This window comes from Nycticebus coucang, chromosome 11 (genome assembly GCF_027406575.1).
Source record: "Nycticebus coucang isolate mNycCou1 chromosome 11, mNycCou1.pri, whole genome shotgun sequence".
Lineage (NCBI taxonomy): Eukaryota > Metazoa > Chordata > Mammalia > Primates > Lorisidae > Nycticebus > Nycticebus coucang.
In genome coordinates, this window is record NC_069790.1 from 77,282,985 (window position 1) to 77,306,553 (window position 23,569).

General features: G+C 42.8%; 1 protein-coding gene and 1 non-coding gene across 2 annotated transcripts in view; both read right to left on the minus strand.

The window, feature by feature from the left end:
- PUS7 (pseudouridine synthase 7) overlaps positions 1-21,056 on the minus strand; it is a 60,265-nt gene extending 39,209 nt beyond the window's left edge. The window contains exons 1-5 of the mRNA XM_053608602.1: positions 20,872-21,056; positions 11,865-12,285; positions 10,844-10,928; positions 10,643-10,744; positions 4,968-5,112 (exon numbers count right to left, since the gene is read on the minus strand). Coding sequence (XP_053464577.1) covers positions 4,968-5,112; positions 10,643-10,744; positions 10,844-10,928; positions 11,865-12,285; positions 20,872-20,989 — 871 coding nt within the window. The 5' untranslated portion in view covers positions 20,990-21,056. The remainder of the gene's footprint in view (positions 1-4,967; positions 5,113-10,642; positions 10,745-10,843; positions 10,929-11,864; positions 12,286-20,871) is intronic.
- On the minus strand, positions 9,562-9,699 carry LOC128560610 (small nucleolar RNA SNORA2/SNORA34 family). The gene has a single exon (XR_008373090.1). It is a non-coding gene; the product is annotated as a small nucleolar RNA SNORA2/SNORA34 family (small nucleolar RNA).
- Positions 21,057-23,569: the final 2,513 nt, after the last annotated feature.

Below are 23,569 nucleotides of genomic sequence, written 5' to 3' on the forward strand. Positions count from 1 at the left end.
CCAGCCCCGGCCCAAAAAAAAAAAGAAAACTGCAAAATAAATAAGTAAATAAAGCTGATTTAAAAAAAAATAAAATAAAATAACTTGCAAGACATTTTAGAGACTCTCTGATTTATAATGCAAATGCAAAGAAGTGTCAGGCTGGGTAATATGGTTCTTATATGCAGAAGGTTGCTTTTATCTTCTGAAGATCTGACATGTCAGTCTAGTAAAATGGAAACCAGATAAAAGGGAAGCCAAGTTCAGGTAATGAACACAGAGGTCCCCATGAATAAGGAAGGAAAAGTGTTTATAGCCTGAGAAAGACGACAGGATGGGGCAGCATGCAGAATAACATTCTCTCCTTCTTACTCAAGGTCATTGCCACCACTGGACCCCAGCACAGCAACCTTTCAGCTTCCGCAGAGATACCGCACCTACTATTATCTTTATTTTATTACTCTACTATCTGAATTTTCACTCTCCCTCTCACGCATGACTCTTCTATCTTAAAAGCTGAACCTATGTTCCCGTCCTTTCTTCTTCCCTTTGCAGCTTATCTGAAAGAGCTGTTTATACGCTAAACGCTCTGGCAAAAAGACAACAATGATTTCTACATTGCTCAACTGATGGATACATTTCAGAGTCCTTATCTTACTGAACCTCTCTGGAGCATTTCCCACTGCTGAGCACTGTAATTCCTGGGACTCCCTATTCTTGTGGATTCCTAACACCAGTCTCTCGTAGAAAGCTACTTTGCACCATCTGGCTTTTCCTCCTGAATCTCTGTGGACCCTAGATCCAGGAACCCCTCCTGGGAACCGTTCATTTTCATAAAAAATAGAGAATCTGTACATATCACATGGTAGATTTTTTTCTTTTTTTACCTAAGACTTTAAAGCAATGTGCCCTGTCAGACTGGCTAAACTTACAAAATAATGTCTGAGTTTAAGGCTGGGTGCAGAGGCTCACGCATGTAATCCTAGTACTCTGGGAACTTACAAAATAATGTCTGAGTTTAAGGCTGGGTGCAGAGGCTCACGCATGTAATCCTAGTACTCTGGGAGGCCCAGGAAGGTGGGTTGCTTGAGCTCAGGAGTTTGAGACCACCCTGAGCAAGAGCAAGACTCCATCCCTATAAAAAAAAAAAAAAATAGCTGGGCATTGAGGCAGGTATCTAAGCCTCAGCTACTTGGGAGGCTGAGGCAGGAGCATCGCTTGAACCCAAGACTTTGAGGTTGCCATGACCTACATTACCATGGGATTCTACCCACTCTACCAAGGGCAACAAAGCAAGACTCTCTCAGGTGGTGCCTGTAGCTCAGTGGGTAGGGCACTGTCTATATACACTGAGGCTGGAGGGTTCGAACCTGACGTGGGCCTGCTAAACAACAATTACAACAACAACAACAACAAAATAGTTGGGCATTGTGGCGGGCGCCTGTAGTCCCAGCTACTTGGGAGACGGAGGCAAGAGAATCACTTAAGCCCAAGAGTTTAAGGTTGCTGTGAGCTGTGACGCCACTGCACTCTACCAAGGCTGATATAGTGAGACTCTGTCTCAAAAAAAAAAAAAAAGAAGAAGAAGAAGAAAAGTATAAGTTTAAATAATTGGCAAATTGTAGGGTTTGGGGACCATGACTTAGAATTTGCCACATCTATGTTTAAGGATGCATTGCTCTATTTGTGAAAGTTTAAGTTAAGAAACCTGCAAATCTGCTAGATAAAGTCTAAATCATCAATAACACTTTATATCGGGGTTTGGTAGTTTAAAAAAAGCTTGAAAACTCCCAAATTGCAAAGTTGTGCATTGACACTTTCAAAGCTAAATCACTGAAATGTAAAGCAGCCCAGGAGGACAAGCTGTCACTGGTAGTGGGTTCTATTTGCAAGGCCATCAACAACAAACTCCAGATATCGCTTCTCCCTCTTTTCCAAGGGCCTTGTACTTCCAGCTGCTCTGTTTGTGGAGAGGTAGGCTTATAGAAGCTGAATGCAAGCTCCCAAGTGCCTGTCTAGGCCTGAGAACCATCTTTTGTAAGAACGTAAGAAAGATCAGCTCAGATGGCACATTCAGTTCCTCTCGAATAAATGCCACAACAACTCAGGCCTAAGAGGTGTGGAGCACTTTGCAAGAGTTGATCCAACCTGATCTGCTCTCATTCCTCTTTTTAAAGTGAGAAATTAACATTTTACTGAACGTGTCCAAAGAGAGATAGGAAAGAGTAGTTTACATCACACAGCTCAGTATATCACTTGGCAGGGTGGCACCTGTGGCTCGAAGAGTAGGGCACCGGCCCCATATACTGGAGGTGGTGGGTTCAAACCCAGCCCCGGCCAAAAACTGCAAAAAATATATATATATATTATATTATATATATATTGCTTGGAAAATATAAAGGGAATTTTGTTTCATTTTTTAAAGCAGAAAGAGGGACGGAGGGGGGGGGTGGGGCCTTGGTGTGTGTCACACTTTATGGGGGCAAGACATGATTGCAAGGAGGACTTTGCCTAACAATTGCAATGAGTGTAACCTGGCTTATTGTACCCTCATTGAATCCCCAACAATAAAAAAAAAAAAAAAAAAAGAAGAGTACGAGTGTGGCCTCAACAGAGAAAATGTAGATAAAAAAAGAATATAAAAGATTTAGCACCAGTCACTGAAAAGAAGGAAAAGAGTAAAAGCAAAAAATAAAAACAAAAAAGAACCCCACAAACCATTCTCCCCAGTAATGGCTACCCTGGCCTTCAAATGACCTCCCTTTGCTCACAAAACTTAGCATCTCCTAAGAAATGATGATCACTTCCAAAAAGCAACCAATCAAAAAAATACAGCTTTTGTCTTTTCCATTCTGCTTCCTTGTGACCACACTGAGTAGAGCAAGACTCTGGTAGCCTTTCCAACTGGGTTCTTGGAGAGAATGAAGATCAAATACCAGCCTAAGGCATCACTAGAAATCACCTTCTCTTCTCAATGTTCAGAATTAGGTATATGCCATCCATGGGAAAATCTTAAAAATAGCTGCTCAAATCACTTTCTTTTGGGCTTACCTTTTTTTTTTTTTTTTGAGACAGAGTCTCAAGCTGTCACCCTGGGTGGAGTACCACGGCATCACAGCTCACAGAAACCTCAAACTCTTAGGCTCAAGAGATTCTCTTGCCTCAGCCTCCCAAGTAACTGGGACTACAGGCACCGGCCACAACTCTTGGCTATTTTTTTTTGTTGCAGTTGTCATTGTTGTTTTAGCCGGCCTGGGTCAGGTTCAAACCCTCCAGCCTTGGTGTATGTGGCCAGCACCCTACCCTGAGCTATGGGTGCTGCCTGGGCTTACCTTTCTTGAATGACCTTGGGTGAAGAAAGGCTGCTTAGGTGGTATTTTGTACTGACCAAATAGTACAGAAACATACAGTAACCACGCCATTAGTTTGCAGATTGAAATGTGATTAACAACTCATACCTCAAGCAGTTCCAGAACCTACTGCCTCCCTTTTCTTTTTGGCATCCATTGAGAATTGGTTTCTAAATTCTTCCTCTTCCCCAACTGTTCAGGTTTCTCACTTCTGTATCACTATCCAGACTTCCTGATTTGACTAATTTTCTCAGGCATGGTTAAACTTTATTTCTGTTCCCTTTTCTCTTATACCTTCTTATTTCACTAGAAATACGGTTATAAATCATTAAGCTTCATTCATTCACAATATTATTTTTTAAATTAACCTAAGAGAATACTGACAAAGCTCTAATAATTGACAATCTTGTTATGTAGTCTTGACGAGTTCTGTTCTAACAAATGTATCCAGAAGTAACTTTATTAATAGAGGCCATCACTGTTACGGTAAGAGGGTGAGGAAAGAACTTTTTCCTGTTGTAATATTTGTTAAGATTTCATCTGCTGTCTGGGGGGTAACCCTAACATTCTAGGAGGCCAAGGTGGGAGGATCCCTTAAGCTCAGGAGTTTGAAACAAGCCAGAGCAAGAGCTAGACCCCGTCTCTACTAAAAATGGAAAGATTGGCAGGGTTTTGTGGCGGGGGCCTGAATCCCAGCTACTCAGGAGCCTCAAGAGGATCACTTGAGCCCAGTTTGAGGTTGCTGTGAGCCAGGCTGTACCTTGGGCAACAGAGTGAGGTTTAATCTTAAAAAAAAAAAAAAAAATTTATCTGCTGATTTCATAGGTTAAAAAAAGTCACTTAATTTTTTCTTTTTATTTATTTTTATTAAACCATAGCTGTGTACATTAGTATGATCGTGGACCTTCACATGAAAGCTATATCCCAGTTATAACCTAAGAATAGGGAGAAAGGGGAAAGGGAGAGGAGGGAGGGGGAAGGGAGGAGGGATTAATGGGATTACACCTGCGGTGCATCTTAATTTTTTCTTAAAGGTTATATGCAAATAGAAATTTTCATGGCTATAGAAAACACATTAGAACATAAATGTCAAAGTAGTGTGCTGACATGACAATATACCCATTTCAAATAAACAACACACAGCAAAGATGGGCACAAAGCAGAATCTTTCTACCTATTCTGAGTCTTTTACAGGTGAACAAAGAAGGTACTCATAGTTGGAAAGCGGCAACTCTTTCAATAAAGAGATCTTGTAGGAAACATGCCACTGGGATAGGTGACAAGCATTTTTTGTTTATCTGAAAGCCTTCTTTCCCCTGCAGGAACACAGAATGAGCAATAACCTTTCCATTTTCTTGAACTGCTACTCAGCTGGCTCTGCTCTTCAGGGAATGCACCACTATAATTTCAGTAAATCTTTATTCTCATAAAAGACCTAACACTCCCCTACCAGACAGGCTGCAGGACTGTGCTGGCTTCTGAAATGACAGCACCTTCTCTGAAGAGGTGACATGATCAGTATCTTTTTCTGAACAACAGCAAAGTAGCCCTTGAGCATGAACAGGTGACTGAGAGTGAGCTCTACTTCTCTTGGCTGTCTGAGGGAGAAAGCTGGGTCATTCACACTCACACACTTACTTGCCAAAGCCTTTCTTCCAGCTGCATGGTAGGCTACAATGTATTTCTTCCCCTCTCTATCTTCTGTTTTTGTCTCTAATCCTGGAAACAGAGATTTGATAGCTTGATGGATGACAGTTCTTTTCTCTTTGGTGTCCTCGATAACCTATTGAAAACACAGATAGCAACAACACCACTAACTTAATAAACATTAAACAGAGAAATAACACAGTAAATTAGTAAAAACACTGCTCACCTGATTAACCAAATAACAAAAGTGCCTGGGTATGACTTCAGAAATATTTTAGAGCTTCACAATTTTTGTTCTTTTTTTTTTAAGAGACAGAATCTCACTTTATTGCCCTTGGTAGAGTGCCGTGCTGTCACAGCTCACAGCAACCTCCATCTCCTGGGCTTAGGCGATTCTCTTGCCTCAGCCTTCTGAGTAGCGGGGACTACAGGTGCCTGCTACAACCCCTGGCTATTTTTTTTGTTGCAGTACGGCCGGGGCCGGGTTTCAACCTGCCACGCTCAGTATATGGGGCCGACGCCCTACCCACTGAGCCACAGGCACCACCCTAGAGTTTCACAATACTGCAAATTCTAGGAGGCTGCTGATTGAGCATGTTCATTTGCCAGGCACTGCATCAAGCACTTCCCATTTGTTCATCAGTTTATTTAATTCTTGTCATCTCCATATCATACTATTATATCCATTTCGAGCAGTGATTTTCAACCAGTGTGCTGCAAAAATTTTTAAAGATCATTAATTATTTTGAAAAAAGTTCAAAGCATGGTATATTCATTTTTTACTCTTCTTTAAATTAACATAATCCAAGTTCAGAAGTTTCACCATAATTTCAAGTATCCCATGAGATAAAAAAGGTTGAAGAACACTGATTTAGAGACAAGGAAAATGATGCTGGCAGACGTTAAGAAATGTGTCTAAGCGTGGCGCCCGTAGCGCCAGCCACATACACCAAAGGTGGTGGGTTTGAACCCGGCCTGGGACAGCTGGACAGCATCGGCAACTGCAACAAAAAATAGCCGGGCATTGTAGCAGATGCCTGTAGTCCCAGCTACTTGGGAGGCTGAAGCAGGAAAATCACTTAAGCCCAAGAGTTTGAGGTTGCTGCACTCTACCAAGGGTGACATAGTGAGACTCTTTTTAAAAAAAAAAGGAAATGTGTCTAAGGTTATACCGTTGTAGGGTGGTAGAGAGGGATTTAAAATCCAGACTGTCTGTCCCTGGAGCTTCTGTCACAGTTACTCCATAAGGTCTCTACAGGACAAACACTTCAGAGCTCAATATAAGCAAGCCTGGCCTTTGGTGTAGCAAAAGACTGAATTCTCCTAACAGCCCAGTCCATATGTGTCTCATACTGAATTTTATTCTATACAAATTCTTTATAATGAGGTTCTAGCAGCTGGTTCACAATGAAGAAAAATCAACGTAAAGAAATGTAGACTTGGCTCAGCACCTGTAGCTCAGCGGCTAGGGCATCAGCTACATACACTGGAGTTGGCAGGTTTGAACCCAGCCCGGGTCTGCCAAACAACAATGACAACTATAACCAAAAAATAGCCAGGTGTTGTGGTGGGCGCCTGTAGTCCCAGCTACTCAGGAGGTGGAGGCAAGAGAATCGCTTGAGCCCAAGAGTTTGAGGTTGCTGTAAGCTGTGATGCCACAGCACGCTACTGAGGCCAACATAGTAAGACTCTGTCTCAAAAAAAAAAAAAAGATGGGTGATACCCACTGAATTGATCTGCTACTGGTTAAACCTGACAATTTCTTTCCTCTTTTTTTTTTTTTTGAGATAAGATCTTGCTCTGTTGCTTGGGCTGGAGTATAGTGGTCATCAAAGCTCACTGCAACCTCAAATTCCTGAGCTCAAGTGATCCTCCTGCCTTAGCTCCGGAGTAGCTGGGACTATATAGGCACGTGCCACCACATCTGGCTAATTTTTCTATTGTAGAGAAAGGGTCTCACTCGTGCTCTGGCTAGTCTTAAACACCTGGCCTCAAGCAATTCTTCTACCTTAGTCTCCCAAAGTGCTAGGATTACAGGGGTGAGCCATTACACCCAGCCTAAACCTGACAATATATTAACAAAGCAAAACATGTAAAAGAAAACAAACGCTAAAAGACTTCTTTATATCAAAATGTGAGTCTAGGCTTGGCGCCTGTGGCTCAAGTGGCTAGGGTGCCAGCCACATACACCTGAGCTGGCGGGTTCAAATCCAGCCCGGGCCCGCCAAATAACAATGACGGCTGCAACCAAAAAATAGCCAGGCGTTGTGGCGGGTGGCTGTAGTCCCAGCTACTTGGGAGGCAGAGGCAGGAGAATTGCTTGAGCCCAGGAGTTGGAGTTTGCTGTGAGCTGCGATGTCACAGCACTCTACCCAGGATTACAGCTTGAGGCTCTGACTTAAAAAAAACAAAACAAAACAAAAAAAAGTGAGTCTAGTTCTGAAATCATTGACAGTAGTGAGTTAGAATTATTATTTATGTGTATGAATACATATTTAGACATCAAAACTTCAGAAAATCTTTTCTTCTCATTTTATAAATGAGGAAACTTACCCATAGTTTATGCCCTTTATTTATTTATATTTTTTGCAGTTTTTGGCCAGGGCCAGGTTTGAACCCACCACCTCTGGTATATGGAGCCCGCGCCCTACTCCTTGAGCCACAGGCGCTGCCCAGTTTATGCCCTTTAAAGATGAAAACTTTCAGGAGATAGAATAACCACAGTTTTTTAAGATGATAGCTAATTTTGACACATGTGTAGGAAACTGTGTATTATGATAAACCCCTGCATTGTACAAGCAAGGGAATCTGAACCATCCCCCTGGACCGCTCTCAAAACCTAGACTTAGGGCTCGGCACCTGTAGCTTAAGTGGCTAAGGCGCCAGCCACATACACCTGAGCTGGTGGGTTTAAATCCAGCTCGGGTGTGTGTGGAAGGCAGCCTAACCACTGACCTATGGGAGCCAAGCCCATCCCAGCTATTTTTAGAGACAGGGTCTTGCTCTTGCTCAGTCTGGCCTCAAACTCCTGAGCTCAAGTGATCCACCCACCTTGGCCTCCTAGAGTGCTACGATTATAGGCATGAGCCAGTGCGCCCAGAAAATAGTTTTTAAAATATTGATTACATATTGAAATGATAATGTTTCATATTGGGGCAAATAAAATATATTGTTAAAATTAATTCCACTTTTTTTTAACTTTTAAAATGTGACTACTAGAAAATACAAAGTAGGGGCGGCGCCTGTGACTCAGTGAGTAGGGCGCCGGCCCCATATGCCGAGGGTGGTGGGTTCAAACCCAGCCCCGGCCAAACTGCAACAACAAAAAAATAGCCGGGTGTTGTGGCGGGCGCCTGTAGTCCCAGCTGCTCGGGAGGCTGAGGCAAGAGAATCACGTAAGCCCAAGAGCTGGAGGTTGCTGTGAGCCGTGTGACGCCACGGCACTACCGAGGGCAGTAAAGTGAGACTGTCTGTACAAAAAAAAAAAAAAAAAAAAAGAAAATACAAAGTAAAAAATATGACTTGCATTGTAATTCCACTGGGTATCAATAATCTAAAATAAAATTTCCATAAGAAAAGCTTTAACAGGCCCAGCAAGGTGGCTCATAGCCTACAATCCCCCTGAGGCAGGAGCATACCTAGAAGAATTCAAGTTCAAGACCAGCATGAGGCTCAGTGCCTGTGGCTTAAGTAGCTAAGGTGCCAGTCACATACACCTGAGCTGGCGGGTTCAAATCCATTCCAGCCTGCCAAACAACAATGACGGCTGCAACCAAAAAATAGCCGGGCGTTGTGGTGGGTGCCTGTAATCTCAGCTACTTGGGAGGCAGAAGACAGGAGACTCACTTGAGCCCAGGAGTTGGAGGTTTCTGTGAGCTGTGATGCTACAGCACTCTACCCAGGGCAACAGCTTGAGGCTCTGTCTCAAAAAAAAAAAAAAAAAAAAAAAAGACCAGCATGAGCAAGACTGAGATTGAGACCTTTAACAGTGGCACTTACTATTCTATTTAGAAGCTAGTTTCTCCCTTTCTGGAATAGCAAAGTAGAACCAAGATGAGCAAAGAAATGTTTCCTTACCTTTTCCCTCCACTTCTTCCCCTTTCCAGAGCCCCATTTGAGACCAAGAAGCTGCTGAAGCCAAAGCCTGATCAAGGTCACATACCTGACCGTCAGGCAACAGTGATCCTGTTATAGTAGACACTATACAATCACTCTGTGGCTCACAACAAGACATTTCTTTTTTGATTTGTGGTCAATGAAAAAAAAGTTTTGTTTTGTTTTTTGTAGTTTTTGGCTGGGGCTGGGTTTGAACCCACCACCTCCAGCATATGGGGCCAGTGCCCTACCCCTTTGAGCCACAGGCGCCACTCTGTTTTGTTTTTTGGTGTAGAATCACCTTTGTATTTTGGTTGAAAACCCACAGTAATTTTGGGGGGCTGCCACTAAGATTTAACAGCATTATACTTCTAATAGATAATTTAAATCAGGGATCTTAAGATAAATATAATAACATCTTATGGATATATTAGAACACCAGTATTAAGGCTACAAATAAGTCGTAGCCCACATCTATCACCAATGACTCTTATGTTTCTTTCTAATGAATTGACCATTACATTTCCGAAGTTTTGAAATGGCCAACAGACCATAGAAAGATAAATGCTTTAGGCTCCTGCTTGAAACCAACAGCTTTAGCAAACTGCTAGCCTTGATTCAGGGCCAAGAAAAAAATTCTTAAATAATAATTTTGGCTGGGTGTGGTGGCTCATGCCTGTAAATCCAGGACTCTGGGAGGCCCAGGCAGGTAGACTGCTTGAGTCAGGAGTTTGAGATCAGCCTGAGCAAAGTGAGACCCATCTCTACTAAAAACAAAAAAACTGCCCTGTTTCCCCGAAAATAAGACAGTGTCTTATTTTAAGGTGTGCTCCCAAAGATGCGCTAGGTCTTATTTTCAGGGGACGTCTTATCTTTCCTATAAGTAGGTCTTATTTTCGGAGGATGTCTTATTTTCTGGGAAATAGGGTAGCTGGGCACTGCACCTGTACTCTCAGCTACTCAGGAGGCTGAGGCAAAGAGTATTGCCCAAAACCAGGAGTTTTAGATTGCTGTGAGCTATGACACCTTAGTACTCTACCCAGGGCAATAGAGTGAGACTTTGTCTCAAAAAAAAAAAAAAAAAAAAAAAGCCAGGTGTGGTGCTTATAATCCCAGCACTCTGGGAGGCCAAGCCAGGTGGATAGCCTGAGCTCATGAGTTGGAGACCAGAGTGAGCTAGAGCAAGACCCCATCTCTTAAAAAATAGCCAGGTATTGTGGTGGGTGCCTGTAGTCCCAGTTACTTGGGAGGCTGAGGCAAGAGAATTGCATGAGCCCAAGAGTCTGAGGTTACTGTGAGCCATGATGCCACGCACTCTAACAAGGGAGACAAAGTGAGATTCTGTCTCAAAAAAATAATAACTTTCTTTGGACTATAGTTTTATCTGGGATATTGGCTATCTGCCCCTGATAGAAAGATGTTTTAGTATGATGCCCATTTAGAGTCAAGAGGGCAAAGGCATTCTTTTTGTTAACCATTGTTAAGTTTTTTCAACAGACAATTATTAACAAACATCCAAATGAACCAATGAAAACCCTAAAAATCTTTTCAAATATTTTTGGACCATTTACCTCAATGGCAACACTGGTTTCCTTATTTTTAAAAAGCTGGAGCTCTTCCAATCGCTGCTTTTCTTCAGCTGTCAAAACTGTAAATGCATCTTCTGAAGGGTCCTTTAAAATAACCATGAGAACACACAGTGAATCACATACAGAACTGTTAATGATTTAACAGTATTTTTATACAGAAGGTGCCTTTTGCTAGAGAGCTACCTCATCATCCACTGGAACAGATAAGTCATCCAAATGGCTGATCTGTCCATCTTTTCCTATTTCATGAACGACGAAGTCAGAGTACCTGATGAAAAGAAAACATGAACTTTCAGAGAATTAATGTATTATTTCCTATTCATTTCAGGATAAAGTTTACCAACAGTAAGACTTACTATTGTGCAAATCAAAGAATTAAAATAAAAATCTTCAATGCAAAATTATTGTGCTATCTTTTCTCATTCCTTAATGAATGTTGAACCATATTGTGGCTCAGGTTTTACTTTAGACCTTAAAGAAAAGTCCCTCTGAGCTTCTAGAATATTCTTTCAAAGAAATGCACAGACAAAAGCATATTAACATTACAGACAGTCTGTACTAAATTGAATCATAAAATACAGTGAACAGTTAATTAAATCAGTCTACCAAGAACTACCCTGAAGCTTATCTTTATGTTAAATATTTTACATGTATTATTTAAAATCCTTTCAATAACCCCAACCTGGTGTTCTAAGGCATGTTTTGGATAAGGATATGGAGGTTCGGAGGAGTTATATAACTGAAGTGGCTGAACTAGATTCACACCCAGATCCACCTGGCTCCAAAGACTATCACCTTCTACCATAGATGTAGCACATTCAGGTCAACGAGTTTAAGATTATACAACACATTCTAGAGAAAACTTGAAACCATTTAAGTAAATTTACTTTGACAAAATGAACAGCACTCATCCACATACATGTATTAACAGTGCATGCCCCTGAGAAATAATTAAGTATTTTTACTTAATCGATTCTGGGAAGGATCATCCCCTGATAAGAACAGACCATGACTGCTATTTATTTTAAGATATTAAAAAATCCAAGACTTATCCATTTACTCATTCGGGCAGCTTTTCATCATTCTATCTCTTTTTGACAATCAGTGTGGATAACCTTGGCAACAGAAAGCTAAGTGGAAGAATACATTGTAAAGAAAAATAACTGATGCAATCAAAATGATTTCATATATAAACTAAACAAACCTTTCTTTTAAGATTCCTGAGAACCCTTGATGAGGACTTACGAACTTGGTGATGCCCACATCAAGTTCAGTGAGTCCGTGCTTCATCATGTCTGCAAAGCTCTCTGCTTCTTCCTCCCCCTCTGAAAGGTCATCTTCCTCCTCCTCCTCTTCTTCCAGTTGAGCCTCAGAATTCTTTTCATCTTTCTCAGCACTTATAACTTTAAGAGGCCCAGGCACACCTTCACTGCTGGGCAAAGAGTCTTTCCCTAGCCCGTCAAGACCTTTGGTCAGACTGCATTCTGAGATCTTTTGTTTTTTTGTCTCCTCAGCTGAGGCCCTGCTGTCATTATCTTCAACAACAACGGACCCACGTTTCAGTGACACGCCAGTCATGTCGTTCATTTCCATCTTTAAGGCTCCGAGAACACATTTAACAGAACCTTTCAGAAAGAAAAAAACAGTAGGAAGTAACAATAACCTAGAAAGAAGCCAGTTTCAGCAAACAGACACAGTTAACTTTGTTCACAGCATCGTAAAAATCATTTATTAACATAATTCTTCCAGAAGAATATACTTTTGTTGAGATGAAACGTGACTGTGCATCGAATGCTTTTAACATGTGTATGCTCTTTGACCCAGAGATACCACTTTTAGGAATTTATCTTAAGAAAATAATTGAGAAAGTGCTTAAAGTTTCGACTATAAGGATACTCATTTCAGTGCTATTATATGAGCAAGACAATTAAAGGTACATAAAAAATTGTGGGTACATAAACTGAATAATGCGCAGGAACCGCTGATGAGACTGGGAAATGGAGTACTTCTAGAAGCCACTTCTTGGTGGCTGGGGACTACAGCGGGAAGCTTGCTCTTCTCACTCAACGCTGTATCATTTGGATTTTGTTTCATGTTATGTGTCACCTTTTTGAAAGACTGATTAAATTAAACATTGAGTAACCACATTTAATCATACCAAGGCATTCCATATCACACCACAGTAAAAAATAAACAAATAAATCGAGAGGATCAAGTGCTTGGGTAATAAAGTGAGACCCTATGAAAAATTATACCACACTCCGGGTTAGGCAACATAGTAAGACCTTCCCTCTAAAAAATTATTTAATTAAAAATGGTTAAGATGGCCGGGTGCAGTGGCTCACACCTGTCATCCTAGTCCTCTAGGAGGCCCAAGCAGGAAGATCACTTCAGCTCAGGAGTTTGAAACTAGCCTGAGCAAGAATGAGACCCTTTCTCTACTAAAAATAGAAAAATTAGCTGGGTCTTGATGCAGGCACTTCTGTAGCAGGCAGCTGTAGTCCCAGCTACTCAGGAGGCTGAGGCAGGAAGATCACATGAACCCTGGAGTTTGAGTTCGCTGTGAGGGAGGTTGATACCATAGCACTCTAGCCTAGGCAACAGAGTAAGACTATGTCCTTAAAAAAAAAACCCAAAAAACAAAACAAAAAAAAAAAAGGAAAATCAAATTATCATTTCAATGAGCACATATAATTTACTAAGCAAAAGTCTAAGAAGCCATAAATACTTTCTCAGAATGCAGCAACTGAAGGGGGGGTAAACATGTGGCAGTCAGACCAAATACATGGCTGGGCATTGTGGCTCAGACCTGTAATCCTAGCACTTTGGGAGGCAGAGGCAGGTGGATTGCTTGAGGCCAGGAGTTTAAGACCAGGCTGAGCAACACTGAGACCCAGTCACTACAAAAAAAAAAAAAAAAGAAAAATTAGCTGGATGTGGTGTTGGTACACTGTAGTCCCCGTTAATTCAGAGGTTGAGGCAAGAGTATCACTTGAGCCCAGGAGCTTGAGCTTGCAAGGAGCTATGATCATACCATTCCACTCTAACCCATGAGCAACAGAGTAAGACCTCATCTCAGAAAAATCCCCCCAAAACACAACAGCATCCAGGACCACAGTGCCTATCTAATCTGATCATATTTGATGCTCTCACAGAAATAAGAAGCTGATTCTATATTATTACATAGAAGATGCTAAAGTTAACATAGTAAGGAGCTTTGTAAACCTATATGTAAAAAATGTAAATGAGCAGAAAATGAATATTCTAGTTTTCCGAAGTGTGGTTAACAAGAAACACACCTACACAAGCATTTACAGCAAAATAAGAATAACAAGGAACTAAATTTTAAGAATCCATATTTGATCTTGCCTCACTGTCAAAAATCAAAAGCATAAAGGAAAGTAAAAGAGAAGTACACACAAAAAGTAAAAGCAAAAATGGATTTATTATGGAATGGTAAGTGTGCCAGATGACTGGGCTGGGTCCAGCTCAAGTATGCTCATGTGGCCCACAGGTGACAAAAACGTGGACCTAAAAGTACCCAAACAGGAGGTCAATGAGATGAACTAGGAAGATGAGGCATCCGAGCAGAAACATAAAAAGGAGAAGAAACTCCAGGAGCTAAAGCCAACGGAAAAGCACCCCCCCATACACAGGTGGAATTAAGCAATCTGGCACGTAAGTTCTTTCTTATGTCTGAGGCAATGGTAATTTTTGATGCCATACCATCTTTTATCACCTATAGCTAGAATAAAGTGCTGTCTTGGAGCCTATTGTACATTTAAGAATAAGCATTTGAAAAAAAAATAAAGAGAAAAAGATTGATAGTAAAAATAATTTCCTTTAGAAGACAAAATTCTTCTTTTTTTATTTTTATTTTTTGAGACAGTCTCACTTTGTCATCGTCAGTTGAGGGCTGTCATGTCACAGCTCACAGCAACCTCAAACACTTGGGCTCAAGTGACTCTCTTCCCTCAGCCTCCCAAATAGCTGGAACTATAGGTGCCAGCTACAACATGCAGCTATTTTTAGAAACAGGGTCTCGCTCTGGCTCAGGCTGGTCTGAAACCCATGAGCTCAAGCAATCCACCTGCCTTGGCCTCCCAGAGTGCTAGGATTACAGGTGTGAGCCACCATGGCTGGCCTTGTTTTGTTTTGAGACAAAATCTCACTTTGCCCAGGCTAGTGGACCATGGTATCATCATAGCTCACAGCAACCTGTGTACTTGGGAGCACAGGAATGTGACCCCATATCCAGCTAGTTTTTCTATTTTTTGTAGAAACAAAGATCGTGCTCATGCTGATCTTGAACTCCTGGCTTCAAGCAATCCTCCTGCTTAGCCTCCCAAAGAAATAGGATTAGTTATGAGGCTCTCCACCCACTGTTTTCTTTCTCTAAATACATCTAATTGCAAAGACAAGCTCATTAACTAAATTCACTTTTGCATTTCAGATGAAATGAAGTGAATGGCCTATCACAGACACATTAATTATTAAAGAGTATATTTACATACACACAAACACATATATATAGCATCGATGATTTTAAATCACTATAAATATTTTGCTAAGTTCTGTCTTATAGACCCAGAAGCTAGGAGAATATTTATTAGAATAGCTGCTCTAACTTCTGGACTAGTAAAGGCAGAACTCAAATTACACAAGCAGGAACTATAGTAAAGGGAAGAATGAAATGGAATATAATTTTTTTTTTTTTTTGCAGTTTTTGGCCAGGGCTGGGTTGAACCCGCCACCTCCAGCATATGGGGCCGATGCTCTACTCCTTTGAGCCACAGGTGCCGCCCTGGAATATAATTTTTTTTTAGAGACAGAGTCTCACTGTACCGCCCTCGGGTAGAGTGCCGTGGCGTCACACGGCTCACAGCAACCTCTAACTCTTGGGCTTACACGATTCTCTTGCCTCAGCCTCCGAGCAGCTGGGACTACAGGCGCCCGCCACAACACCTGGCTATTTTTTTTTTTTCTTTTGTTGCAGTTTGGCCAGGGCTGGGTTTGAACCCGCCACCCTCGGCATATGGGGCCGGCGCCCTACTCACTGAGCCACAGGCGCCGCCCTGGAATATAATTTTTAAATTGTGCAGAGAGAGGAGAGAGAAATGATCTTGTAAACACAGAGAAGGCCATAAAGAATTCAATGATAAAAGAACCCTGCCCAGGGTAAGAGGCCTAAGAACATCAGGTTTGTAGTCAGGAAAATCTAAAAATACCTATCCAGGCATTCTATCTTGAAGATGTAAAGTGACTGGCTATAAATGGGGAAGGGGAGATCTGAGTTCTTTGATGTATTGAAAACCATTTTTTAAAAGAGATATGCTGCACAAATACACTATCTAAGACATTAATATAGTTGCCTTAACTGTCAACTAAAATCTCTACATAGACCAGAAAGCTGAATTAACCAAGAGAACAAACCCCACTGATACTGTCCCATGAATTTAAAAATCCTACCCCTTTCTTTGGATGCTAAAGATGCTATTTATGAGAGAGCTAAATAATGCTAAAATAATGGTTTTTCGAAGCAGTACCCTAAACCCCATAAATGCATCAATGTATAAAGTTATGATTTAATAAAAAATAATAATAAAAAATAAAAAAGTAAAATAAAATAATGGTTTTATATCTTCTGCATTCCAAATACACCAAATGAAAATAGAAATATTCCAATTTTAATGAAAAATCTTTTTCATTAAAAAATAGATTAATGAACTAAGAGTTTAAATCTTCTATACTTGCAACAAAAGTAAAGTTTAGCACTTCCAAATTTTAATACAACACTGACATTATTTCCTCCACCAATATTATTCTTTCCAAAAACATGATTTCTGGGCTGGGCACAGTGGCTCATAATTATAATCCTAGCACTCTGGGAGGCCAAGGCAGATGGACTGCTTGAGCTCACAGGTTTGAGATCAGCATAAGCAAAAACCATCTCTACTAAATAGAAAAACTGAGGCTCGGCCTCTGTAGCACAGTGGTTATGGTGCCAGGCACATACACCGAGGCTGGAGGGTTCAAACCCAGCCCAGGCCAGCTAAACAACAATGACAGCTGCAAAAGAAAGTGGCTGGGCGTTGTGGTGGATGCCTGTAGTCCCAGCTACTTGGGAAGCTGAGGCAAGAGAATTGCTTAAGCCCAAGAGTTGGGAGGTTGCTGTGAGCTATAACGCTACGGCACTCTACCCAGGGCAACAGCTTGAGACTCTGTCTCAAAACAAACAACCCTCTACCCCCCCCCCCAAAAAAAACCAACCAACCAACCAACCCCCCAAACATGATTTCCTTCATAATAAACATCTGGAAAGAGCCATATGAATCTTAATCCTATCATATTTCACAACCCTCTACAACTTTCTTTTTTTTTTTTTTTTTTTGGTGAGACAAAGTTCTACTTTATGTCCTGAGCAGAGTGCAATGGCGTTGCTGTAGCTCATTACAACCTCAGACTCAGGCTGAAGGCATCCTGCTACCTCAGATCAGACTCAGGCTGCGGGCATCCTGCTACCTAAGCCTCTCAGGTGCTTACTGCAGCACCCTGCTGGGTTTTTCAATTTTTTTCATGAGTCGGGGATCTCACTCTTATTCAGACAAGCCTCAAACTCCTGAGCTCAAGCAATCCTCCTGCCTCAGCCTCCCATAGTGCTGGGATTACAGGCGTGAGCCACTGTGCCCAGCCAACTTGGTCTTTTTAAGAACATCTATCCTGGGCGGCGCCTGTGGCTCAGTGGGTAGGGCGCCGGCCCCATATACTGACGGTGGTGAGTTCAGGCCCAGCCCCGGCCAAACTGCAACAAAAAAATAGCCGGGCGTTGTGGCAGGCGCCTGTAGTCCCAGCTGCTCGGGAGGCTGAGGCAGGAGAATCGTGTAAGCCCAAGAGCTGGAGGTTGCTGTGAGCTATAACGCTACGGCACTCTACCCAGGGCAACAGCTTGAGACTCTGTCTCAAAACAAACAACCCTCTACCCCCCCCCCCAAAAAAAACCAACCAACCAACCAACCCCCCAAACATGATTTCCTTCATAATAAACATCTGGAAAGAGCCATATGAATCTTAATCCTATCATATTTCACAACCCTCTACAACTTTCTTTTTTTTTTTTTTTTTTTGGTGAGACAAAGTTCTACTTTATGTCCTGAGCAGAGTGCAATGGCGTTGCTGTAGCTCATTACAACCTCAGACTCAGGCTGAAGGCATCCTGCTACCTCAGATCAGACTCAGGCTGCGGGCATCCTGCTACCTAAGCCTCTCAGGTGCTTACTGCAGCACCCTGCTGGGTTTTTCAATTTTTTTCATGAGTCGGGGATCTCACTCTTATTCAGACAAGCCTCAAACTCCTGAGCTCAAGCAATCCTCCTGCCTCAGCCTCCCATAGTGCTGGGATTACAGGCGTGAGCCACTGTGCCCAGCCAACTTGGTCTTTTTAAGAACATCTATCCTGGGCGGCGCCTGTGGCTCAGTGGGTAGGGCGCCGGCCCCATATACTGACGGTGGTGAGTTCAGGCCCAGCCCCGGCCAAACTGCAACAAAAAAATAGCCGGGCGTTGTGGCAGGCGCCTGTAGTCCCAGCTGCTCGGGAGGCTGAGGCAGGAGAATCGTGTAAGCCCAAGAGCTGGAGGTTGCTGTGAGCTGTGTGACGTCATGGCACTCTACCGAGGGCAGTACAGTGAGACTCTGTCTCTACAAAAAAAAAAAAAAAAAAAAAATCTATCCTCCATCCTCTGCAAATTGTCAGTAATCTCTCTAGTTCTCACATTAACTACCACTTTCCTTGGGGTAAAGCACACACAATGTTACATGAAATCGATAAGTTCCTCATTCCACAAGTATTTATTGAGAAAGTCCCATGTGTCCGGCACTGTTGTAGGCATTGGGAGAACGGGAGAATTCCTGCCCGCATGGAGCTTACATTCCATTTAGGGATATTCCTGAAAACAAAAATTAATTTCAGAATATGCAAGCTTCAAAGAAATAAAACATTGTAAGGGGACTGAGCGTAAAAGGGGTGCTCTTTAGTGAAGCCTAAGGAACTACTTTTTGTGTGTGAGGCAGTCTTACTTTGTCACCCTCAGTAGAGTGCCTTGGCATACTAGTTCACAGCAACTTCAAGCTCTTAGGCTTAGGCAACCCTCTTGTCTCAGCCTCCCAGGTAGGTAGGACTACAGGTGCCTGCCATAATGCCTGGCTATTTTTAGAGACAGGTCTCCCTGTTGCTCTTGCATTGTTCTTGAACTCCTGAGCTCAAGCAACCCATCCACCTCAGCCTCCCAGGGTCCTAGGATTATAGGGGTGAGCTACAGTGCCTGGCCTAAGGAGGTAACTTTTGAGCAAAGATAAAGGAAGAAGCAGGCATGAAAAAATGTGTGTGAGGAGAGTTCCAGGCAGCCCCAATAGCACATGTAAAGGACCCCAGGCAGAAGCAAACTTAGTCAAATATAAGACCAGCTGGATTGTTATTCTCTCTCCTACGTGGGTGTAAAAGCTGTTTCATGCGGTGGCTCATGCCTGTAATCCTAGCACTCTGGGAGGCTGAGGCAGGTGGATTGCTTGAGCTCAGTTCAAGAGCAGCCTGAGCAAGAGTTGAGACCCAGTCTCTACTAAAAGTAGGAAAAGTAGTCCAGTGTGGTGGCAGGCACCTGTAATCCCAGCTACTTCTAAGGCTGAGGCAACAGGATCACTTAAGCCCAGGAGTTTGAGGTTGCTGTGAGGGAGGATACCCAGGGTGACACTGTGATTCCTTCCCAAAAGATAAAAAATAAAATAAAAATAAAAATAAATAAATAAATTCAGTACCTCTTTTGCCCCAGCCTCTATCAAAAGACTGTAAAAGGTGCCCATAGCTCAGTGGTTAGGGCACTGGCCACATGTACTGGGGCTGATGGGTTGGAATCTGGCCAGGGCCTGCTAAACAACAAAATAGCCAAGTGTTGTGGTGAGTGCCTGTAGCCTCACCTACTTGGGAGAATGAAGCAAGAGAATCGCCTAAGCCCAAGAGTTAGAGGTTGCTGTGAGCTGCGATGTCACTGTACTCTACTGAGGGCAACATAGTGAGATTCTGTAAAAAAAAAAAAAAAAAACCTGTAAAAGGTGTTGTTAAATTAATAAATACTAGTATTGGTTACTTTTCCTAATGATTTTGGTTACTTTTCCTAATGATTGAACAAAATTACCCATCCATTCCCCCTTTGCAAAAAAATTTCGGAGTACTGGGGGGGTACACATGTTTTGTTTATATACATTGTTTCTGTACACATTGCGTCAAAGTTTTAAGTGTGCCCTTCACCCAGACAGCGTGCACTGTACTAGACAGGTGTTGAGTTTACCTATCCCCTTTTCAACAAGGGTATACAGTCTGATTTTTGACAGATCCCTCAATAGTCAAGGTATTCCCAGGCTACTAGGGCACACCTATTTCACCGATGTTTAGAGGCTTGAAAAAAAAAAAAAGCCCTTAGTAATTTTTTTATTTTTGTAATGGAAAAAAGTGGTCTGACAATGGGTACAAGTATTTTAAAATCTAAACTCTCTGGCAACCCTACTTCTCAGCAGTCAACGAGGATGTATATACTTTTTAAACCCTTCAGTGCAGGGCAGACGGCGGGACTCAGCGCGACCAGTTCCAGCGACACCTCCGGTCAACCAACCACCCAGCAGAGTGCTGGAGAACACACTCCTAGCCCCCAGCCTCTTCGCTCCTCCTCTGGGAAACGTACGCAGAACAAGCATTCCCCGAGGGCCAGCCTGGCACGCTGGAGCCTCAAAATGAGTGGCAAGCGATGCAGGACTGCAAGAAGAAAGCACGTGGGCTGGACTCAAATACCACTGGCCAAGCGTCGTGAGAGAGCAGTGAAGGGCCTCAGAGAAAAGGCTGGTTTTCTCTTCTGGAAGGGAGAAGAGTTCAGGGTGCGTCTGAGGGAAAGAAAATGGGAAAAAGGGAACGAGACCACGGACTGACAGCGCCGCGGTGGGAGGAGGGCGCTCGGGCGCGGGCCCCTGACAACCCGCCGGGCGGAGGGGCGCGGGCTCCAGCCTCGCTCCCGCCGGCGCGACTCGGAATGGAGACGCCGCGGGTTCAGAGCGCCTCCGGGCCGCCTTCCCGGCCCGTACAGCTTCTCCGGGTGGGGTCCTGGGGTCGGGACGCTGGGCCGGGCCGGAGTGGAAAGCTGGGCACGGAGCCCGGGCGGCCGCGCACTTACCCGGAGCCTGGGGGCGCGGGGCGGTCCGGGTAGCGAGGAGGCCGGCGCTGCGCCCGCGGTGCAAGAAAGCGCCGGCGAGAGTCTCTCGGAAGAGCCTGCAGCGGGGGAGGCTGGGCATAGGTAGCGCGCCCGCGCCGGGTCCGATGAGCTCTGGCCGGCGGGCTCGTACACGTGCGGCGCAGCGACGCGCCGGGGCCGCAGCCCCGCCCCTGGGCGGAGCCCGCTCCCCGCCGTCCGCCCCGCCCCCGGTCTCGAGGAGGCCCCGCCTACTGGGGGGCCCCTTGTGGGAGGAAGTGTGCTCCCCCAGGCTGCCAGTCCCGGCATCTGGGACTAAAGGTGGTTTTGTAATGCGTGTAAGAGTTCTTTTAGAACCGCAGGACATCTAAAGCTGGGATTGATATATTATATGTTAGTCGTATCCTACTAAGGATTTCACCCTCATACTTGTGGCCCTTTCTTGTTGTATTTCACCAGAGTTAACAACAAGGAAAAGTGAATCACTTCAGGGACCCTATTCTGTGTATCCTGCGATATGGAGGATCCAGGAGCACCAATTTCCCACCTCTTACCCTTCCTGCTCAAAGCTCTCCAATAGGATCTGCTTCAAAAAACTTGAAGGATTTTTTCCGATCTAATATTTTCCCAAATTTCAACCCTGAGTGAAAAAAACCAATGTTATTTCACATCCTTACATTTCTGCTAGACTTGTTTTTGTTATGTTATGAGACAGGGTCAGTCTGTGCTGACGTTGTCACAGCTCATCACAAACTAAAGCTCCTAGGCTGAGTCTCCGGAGTATCTGAGATTGCAGGCCGGCACCACCTCGCCTGGCTGACTTTTCTGTATTTTGTAGAGCCGGGGTCTTAGTCTGGAGCAGGCTGGTCTCCAACTCCTGACCTAAAGTGATCCTCCCTCCTCAGCCTCCCAGAGTGCTAGGATTATGCTCACCACGGTAAGCATAGACTAGTTTTTTGTTTTTTTTTGGTTGCAGCCGTCATTGTTTGGTGGGCCCAGGCTGGATTCGAACCCACCAGCTTCGGTGTATGTGGCTGGCGCCTTAGCCGCTTGAGCTACAGGTGCAGAGCCAGCATAGACTAGTTTTTATAGCATGGATTTAGTGTGGGGATCTGGGCAACCTAGTTGGCTAATTTTGTCAGAGTGGTGGGAGGTTTTATACTTCTTTCCTTGGGGATTATTCACCTCAATTATGTACCTTAATTTTTTTCTGACCCCAGTTCTTTAGGATCACTTGTCCTTGGGCTATGAATAATTCATAGGTTAATATTTCCGTGATATCAAATACATAGTATCAAATAGTAGATGTTTAAATGATTTAATGATAATCATTAATAATAATCAATAATAAATCATTGTGGTACAAGTATTATTATAATTATTATAAATATTATTATTTGTACCACAATCATGAAGTAATAATTCAATAAAGGGCCACTGTATTAGGTGTATAGTGGCATCTCATCGCTGTTCGGATTTGCAGATATCAAATGCTAGTGAGGATGTAGAGGAATAGGCACTGTCCGTCATGGCTGGTGGGAATGCAAAATGGTACAATCACTTTGAAAGACAGTGGTTTTTTACAAAACTAAACATGCTCTTAAACCATATGACTCAGCACTTAAAGCTCCTTGGTATTTAACCAAAGGAGTTGAAAACTTATGTCCATACAAAAACCTGCACACAGATATTTACAGCAGTGTTATTCATGACTCCCAAATCTTAGGTAGAACCAAGATGTTCTTCAGTAGATGAATGGATAAACTGTGGTATATGGAGATAATGGAATATCATTCACCACTAAAAAGAAATGAGCTTAGCAGGTCAGGAAAAGATGTGGAGGTAACTTAAATTCATATTACTAAGTGAAAGAAACCAATCCGGAAAGTTTATATACCGCTTGATTGCCACTATATGACAATGTGAAAAAGGTAAAACTATAAAGACAGTAATAAAATTGGTAGTTTCCAGGAATTGGGAAGGAGGGAGGGACGAATGAGTGGAACACAGAGGAATTTTAGAGCAGTGAAATAACTCTGTATGATCCAAAAATGGTGACTACATCCTTATACATTTGTCAAATAAATAGAATGTATGATATCTATCAAGAGTGAGAGGGAACCTTATGTAAACTATAGTCTCTGTGATAATGATGCGTCGATACAGGTTCATCAACTGTAACAAATGTCCCATTCTGGTGGGGGATATTGGTAGAGCAAGTTATGCGTGTGTGGAAGGGAAAATCTCTGTACTGTCCTCTCAATTTTTTTTGTAATCTAAAACTCATGTTACAAAAATCTCTGAGATCATGGCCCAAGTTCTTATAAACACATTTAGAGAAAAGACTTTTCACATTTCTTTGGCCATTATTGAGTCCATGGTCAAAACATACCCTTTTTACATTTCCACCTATACTGCTTTAGACAAGGTCCAAGTGAAACACACATTTTCAGTTTTCTGTTATCAAAGTAGGCAACTCTTTATTGTCTTTTATGCTTAACACAGAAGTTCAACGCCTCTTTCCTCTTCCAATTTCCTCTAATAAACATTTAACAATTGAATCTTCTCAACTTTAAAATTCCATTCTAAAATGGGTATTATATATAATACAGAGTATCCTGCCTTTAACTCCACATCAGCACTATGGATTGCGAAGTGCCCAAAACACACCATTTATCTTTCA